Raw genomic sequence first — 6780 nt, forward strand, 5'->3', positions numbered from 1 at the left:
CGAGTTGCTTATTGTTTCTCTCAGTTGTTTTGTCAACTTCTTTCCAGTTGCCACACCACACCACACCTGCGCCGAGATGAACACATCAAGATATTCCTCCATGTCGTCCTACGGCGGCCCGACCTACAGCCAGTCTGTGCGGAGATCCATGCCTCTGCAGTCCAGCGCTAGCAGTGTTAGCGGCTTCGGCAGCCGCTTAGCGGTCAGCCGAGTCTCCAGCTCCCTCCACCGCTCCGGCTCCTTCGGCAGCGGCGGCAGCGGCAGCGGCAGCGGCATGGGTGGCATCGGCATGGGTGGCATCGGCATGGGTGGCATCGGGGCCGGCTCCAACCAGAAGGAGACCATGCATGATCTGAACGACCGGCTGGCCAGCTACCTCGACAAAGTGCGCAACCTGGAAAGCGCAAACGCCCAGCTGGAACTGCAAATCCAGGAGCACTTGGACGCCCGGGCGCCCAGCAGCCGCGATCTTAGCGTCTACGATAAACCCTTGAACGATCTTCGTAAAGAGGTAAGAAGGAACTACAGATGCCGGTTTAAACAAAGTGCTGGAGTAACTCAGCGGGACAGGCATAGCTAGTTTTGTTTATAGAGTTAAGCATACACGTTACTGCCAAGTGCAAGCAACCGTAAGGTATTAAGAACATAGATGTGTGGGAAGGAACTGCAGGTGCTGGTTTAAACAAAATGCAGCGGGTCAGGCAGCATCTCTGGAGAGCAGGAATGGGTGACGTTTTGGGTCGAGACCCTTCTTCAGACTGAGAGTCGGGGAGAGGGAGATACAGAGATAATGAAGTGTAAGGTGTGAAAATAGGACAAAGGGGATGAAGATCAAGGATCATGTAGAATAGATCATTGTAAGCTGGGAGAAGCAAACAACAAAGCAAACAGCGATGCATGTCTAACTATCGGCGAAGAGGGAACCGCGAACAAGCAGGAAAGGGGCGAGGGGGTGGGTGGGCGAGGTGTGTATGGTGGGGGGGTTTGCCAGCGAGGTTGGCCGAGTAACCACAGATGCCAAACGCTCTGACCCGGGTCTGCTTGAAACCCCTCCAGGTCTTTGATATGACTGTGGACAACGCCCGCCTGATCCTGCAGATTGATAATGCCCGGCTAGCGGCTGATGACTTCAGAGTGAAGTGAGTGTGGCTCCATACAACGCATTCCTCTCTCCCCCCTCCCTCGCCCTCTCCCTCCTGCCTATTTTATCCTTGCATTGATTTGAACACAAAGTGCTGGAGGAACTCATCTCTTTCTCTCTCTCTCTCTCTCTCTCTCTCTCTCTCTCACACGCACACACTCCTCGCTACCTGTGCAGGTGGGAGTCAGAGCTGACCATCAGGCAGTCTGTGGAGAACGACATCAATGGTTTGCGCAAAGTCATCGACGATACCAACATTGGCCGCCTGAACCTGGAGACCGAGATCGAATCGATGAAAGAGGAGATGATCTACATCAGGAAGAACCATGACGAGGTGAGTGAGCTCCACGCTGGCAGGAGAGAGGGGTGGGGGGGGGGGGGGGGGGTGGAGGGAAACAGGGGGGGGGGGGCGGTGGAGAGGGATCACACCTTACACTTGGACCACCAGCTAGAATATCAGCAACACTGCTTTTGATGGAGAGTGAAAAATAGACCATTGAAAAGCCCAGTTTCGACACATAAATCAGAAATAAGTCTCAGCCCTGGCCACTCTCTCTTCTCCCCTCTCCCATCGGACAAGTGTGAAAAAAACACACCTCCAGATTCAGGGGCAGTTTCCTCCCGGCTGAACTGAACCATCCTCCCACCAACTAGAGAGCAGTCCTGAAGCCTCATCTACCTCACTAGAGATCTTCAAATTATCTTTAATTGGACTTATCTTGCACTAAAATTTTTACCCTTCATCTTTTATCTGTAACACTGACTGTACCCATGTGTAGTCAGTCTTTCCACTGACTGGATAGCACGCAACAAAAAAAGGCTTTTCACTGTACCTCGGTACACGGGACCACTTTAGCTCTCTCCACCGTTATTCACAACTAGACACCTTGGCAAGATGGCGTGGAGACATGTGCAAGGAGGAACTGCGGATGCAGGTTTAAACCAAAGACAGACACAAAAAGCTGCAGTGACTCTGCAGGGCAGGCAGCATCTCTGGAGAAAAGCAATAGGTGACGTTTCGCGTCGAGACCCGAAGACGGGTCTGAAGAAGGGTCTCGGCCCGAAACGTCACCTATTCAAGAGTCAACTGTGTTTTATTGTCATATGTCCCAGATAGAACAATGACATTCTTACTCGCAGCAGCACAACAGAATATGTCAACCGAGTGCACTCCAGAACCAGGGGGTCACACAGTTTCAGAATAAGGGGTAGAACTGAGATGATAACAAACTTTTAGGACATTTCGGACTGAGATGAGGAAAAACATATTCACCCAGAGAGTTGTGAATCTGTGGAATTCTCAGGGCTAATGGAATCAAGGGATATGGGGAAAAGGCAGGAATGGGCTACTGATTTTAGATGATCAGCCATTATCATACTGAATGGTGGTGCTGGCTCGAAGGGCCGAATGGCCTACTCCTGCACCTATATTTCTATGCATCTACTGGAACTATTCCGCTTCCCCAGAGATGCTACCTGGGCTGCTGAGTTACTCCAGCTATGAGTGGCGTTGGAAACATAGAAACATAGACAATAGGTGCAGGAGTAGGCCATTCGGCCCTTCGAGCCTACACCGCCATTCAATATGATCATGGCTGATCATCCAACTCAGTATCCTGTACCTGCCTTCTCTCCATACCCCCTGATCCCTTTAGCCACAAGGGCCACATCTAACTCCCTCTTAAATATAGCCAATGAACTGTGGCCTCAACTACCTTCTGTGGCAGAGAATTCCACCGATTCACCACTCTCTGTGTGAAAAATGTTTTTCTCATCTCGGTCCTAAAAGATTTCCCCCTTATCCTTAAACTGTGACCCCTTGTTCTGAAACATGTCCGAGTTACTCCAGCTATGAGTGGCGTTGGAAACATGTCCGATTTTCTTTCCACAGGAGGTCAAAGCCATCCGCTCTCAGATCAGCGACTCGACCGTGCATGTGGAGGTGGATTCCCCTCGCGGCCCGGATATGACCAAGATCATTGCCGAGATCCGGGGTCAGTACGAGAAGGTGGCTCAGAAGAACAAGGAAGATGCCGACAACTGGTTCAAGACCCAGGTGAGTGGAACGCCGGCTCTCGGCAACAGCGGTCAAGTTGCCGCCGCCCCGTAGCGACCGCCCGGTGACGCTCACGGACATTACCTCCCTCCGATGCTTCTCTTTGCAGATGGATTCCTACACGGTGGAGGTGCTGCAAAACAACGACGATCTCGACGGTGCCAAGGGCCAACTGGGTGACCTGCGTCGCCAGTACCAGAGTCTGGATGTTGAACTGCACAGTCTTCTGAGTGTGGTGAGAACTGGCGCCGTACCTTGCCCTCATACTCTTGGCGGCTTCAGAAAATGGAGCATTACAGCACAGGAACAGGCCCTTCGGCCCGCAGTGTCTGTGCCGAACATGATGCCGAGTTCGCCCAGAGAGACATTGCCCATTTGTGGAAGTCTCTGCCTCACAAGGCAGTGGCGGTCGATCCACTGGATGCATTCAAAATAGAGTTAGATAGAGGTCTAGGGGCTAGCGGAATCGAGGGGTCTGGGGAGAAAAGGCAGGCATGGGGTACTGATTGTGGATGATCAGCCATGATCACATTGAATGGCTCGAAGGGCCGAATGGCCTACTCCTGAACCTATTTTTTATGTATCTATAACGGAGAATATCGAACAGTACAGTACAGCACAGGAACAGGCCCTTCGGCCCACCATGTCTGTGCCAAACACAATGCCAAGTTCAAATGATTCCATCTGCCTGTGTCCAAGCACCTTCCATCCATATCCCTGGATATGTGACCTTCCCAGTCGGGACTGCTTCTCCAGTCTGACGGGAAGAACATGTTTGCCAAGACCAACTCTTACCTGCCTATACCTGATCCATTGCCCTGTAATATCCATGTGGCCATCTAAAAAGCCTCTTAAACGCCGCCATTGTCTCTCCCTCCACTGCCACCCCTGGCAACGAGTTCCACGCCCCTGATACTCTGTGTTAAAAAAATTGCCTATCCGTCTCCAATCTGTGGAATTCTCTGCCACAGAAGGCAGTGGAGGCCAATTCATTGGATGTTTTCAAGAGAGAGTTAGATTTAGCTCTTAGGGCTAACGGAATCAAGGGCTATGGGGAGACAGCAGGAACGGGGTACTGATTGTGGATGATCAGCCATGACCATATTGAATGGTGGTGCTGGCTCGAAGGGCTGAGCGGCCTCCTCCTGCACCTATTGTCCATGTTTCTATTCCACTTTCCCCTCTCACCTCATTACCAAGTGTTGGGCCTATCCACACTGTGGGGGGGGGGGGGGGGGGGGAGGTTTTAACTGTCAACCCCCCCTCCCCCCTTATTCTGCACAGGTGTCATGAATCGCCCAGAGAGAATCGGGTTCTAAGTGGCAAAATATATATATTTTTTATCAATTGCAGAAAAACTCGCTGGAGGGCACCCTGTGCGACACAGAGCAGAGGTATGAGATGGAGCTGCAGAAAATAAATGCGTTGATCACTGCACTGGAGTCTGACCTGATGCAGGTGCACCTTGAGATGCAGGCCCACGCGAATGACTACGAGCAACTCTTGAACATAAAGATGAAGCTGGAGGCAGAAATTGCAACATACAGACGTCTGCTGGATGGCGAAGACATTGGGTAAGCGGGGCCTTCAACTACAGTCCCCCTCCCTCCACGTCTGCCCTCCCCCCTGCCACCCCATCCCACCTTTACTTTAGACTTTAGAGATAGAGTGCCCGAGCCCGTGCCAGCCACAGATCACCCCGTACACTAGCACTATCCTACGCACAGCCGGAACAATTTCACAACTTGCTGCTGAGGCCAATTGACCTACAAACCCGCACGTCTTTGGAGTGTGGGAGGAACCCGGAGCATCCGGAGAAAACCCATGCGGGTGGGTGGTGGGGAGAACGTGCAAACTCCATACAGACAGCACCCGTAGTCAGAATTGAACCCGGGTCTCTGGCGCAGTGAGGCAGCAGCTCTACCCGCTGCGCCACCGTGCCGCCCTATTCTACCACCTTTATTCTATTTGCATGCGTATAATTGCCGTGGGCGGTTTGAACTCACTGACCTTTGCTTTCTCCTTGTTTTTACAGTGGACTCGTTGAATCCACAAAAGGTGAGACCATCTGATTGCCTTCAGGAACTTTGGGAGTATAATTGTGTCCATGAGATGAACATGCCTGACCATGTTGTTTTGTCATCGTGGTACCAGTATTTCCCTCTGTGTGTGTGTCTCTCTCACCCTCTCTCTCTCTAGCTAGCAGCCTCCTCCTCCCAGAGTCTATTGGGATACTTTACATCAAAGTAAGGGGTACAGAGAAGATTTACAAAGATGTTGGCAGGACACGAGGATCTGAGCTATAGGGAGAGGTTGAGCAGGCTGGGACTCTATTCCTTGGAGTGCAGGAGGATGAAGGGTGATCTTATAGAGTTGTATAAAATCATGAGAGGAATAGATCGGGTAGACGCAGAGTCTCTTGCCCAGAGTAGATGAATCGAGGACCAGAGGACATAGGTTTAAGGTGAAGGGGAAAAGATATAATAGGAATCTGAGGAGTAACCTTTTTCACACAGAGGGTGGTGGGTGTATGGAACGAGCTGCCAGAGGAGGTAGTTGAGGCTGGGACTATCCCAACGTTTAAGAAACAGTTAGACGGGTACATGGATAGGACAGGTTTGGAGGGATATGGGTCAAACGCAGGCAGGTGGGACTAGTGTAGCTGGGGCATGTTGGCCGGTGTGGGCAAGATGAGCTGAAGGACCTATTTCCACGCTGTATCACTCTGTGACTATAAGTATCCAGCTGTACTTTAAGGCCCATCTCCTCTGCCCAAGCACCTTGTAGATGCCATAATCAGTCTGAAGAAGGGTTTCGGCCCGAAACGTTGCCTATCTCCTTCGCTCCATAGATGCTGCTGCAACCGCTGAGTTTCTCCAGCATTTTTGTGTACCTTGTAGAACCTGCCTGTTTAAGTTGCATTGGTGCGAATGGGATGAGCATTCAACTGAGGGTAGGCGTAGATGCAGACCTGTTACGTGGGCAAGCATGCATTGCCGGCTGCGCATCTCCGCTCATCGCATTATTTCATTGCATTTACAGGCGTTTCATCGCATACCATCAAGAAGACCATGACCACCACCCAGAAGCTGGTGGACGGCAAGGTGGTGGCCGAGAATGAGCTGGTCGTCATCAAGTGATGTCGCCAATGCCGCAAGCAGCGCCTCTACGCCACGCCACGACAGCCCGAGCACACCTGGCCTCTTGCAGCTTATCCGCCTTCTGTAGCTCGGCTCAATAAAGACATGGCTTAAATTTCACATTTCTCTCTCGTCGCTTTAATTCAGAGAAAAGGGATAATAATCCCAGCAAATGCAAGTGATGGTGTTGCAAATGCTTTTCATTTGTGCAACGGGTTTAGCCTCAGGTTTATTCTTGTCACAGGTACCGAGGGTCCCTATTCCCTGGAGCGCAGGAGGATGAGGGGGGGGGGGGGGATCTTATCGAGGTGGATAAAATCACCAGAGAAATAGATCGGGTAGGGACGCACAGAGTCTCTTGCCCAGAGTAGGGGAATCGAGGACCAGAGGACACGGTTTTAAGGTGAAGGGAAAAAGATCTCATAGGAGGTTGACAAAAGTTC

At 51.4% G+C, this 6780-nt stretch overlaps 1 protein-coding gene across 1 annotated transcript; it reads left to right on the plus strand.

Moving 5' to 3' along the window:
• The first annotated feature begins 1 nt into the window (after window position 1).
• On the plus strand, window positions 2-6457 carry krt18 (keratin 18). The gene is made up of 8 exons (XM_033015448.1): window positions 2-511; window positions 1057-1139; window positions 1319-1475; window positions 3033-3197; window positions 3307-3432; window positions 4551-4771; window positions 5233-5255; window positions 6240-6457. Exons 1-8 carry the CDS (start codon window positions 77-79, stop codon window positions 6335-6337), a joined length of 1308 nt encoding a protein of 435 aa, XP_032871339.1. The 5' UTR covers window positions 2-76; the 3' UTR covers window positions 6338-6457.
• The last annotated feature ends 323 nt before the right edge of the window (window positions 6458-6780 follow it).

Source organism: Amblyraja radiata, chromosome 46 (assembly GCF_010909765.2).
Source record: "Amblyraja radiata isolate CabotCenter1 chromosome 46, sAmbRad1.1.pri, whole genome shotgun sequence".
Classification (NCBI taxonomy): Eukaryota; Metazoa; Chordata; class Chondrichthyes; order Rajiformes; family Rajidae; genus Amblyraja; species Amblyraja radiata.

Coding starts and splice junctions, on each gene's coding strand:
- krt18 (XM_033015448.1), top strand. CDS start 77: ATGAACACATCAAGATATTCCTCCATGTCGTCCTACGGCGGCCCGACC. Junction 512..1,056: donor TGAACGATCTTCGTAAAGAG/GTAAGAAGGAAC, acceptor AAACCCCTCCAG/GTCTTTGATATGACTGTGGA. Junction 3,198..3,306: donor ACAACTGGTTCAAGACCCAG/GTGAGTGGAACG, acceptor TTCTCTTTGCAG/ATGGATTCCTACACGGTGGA.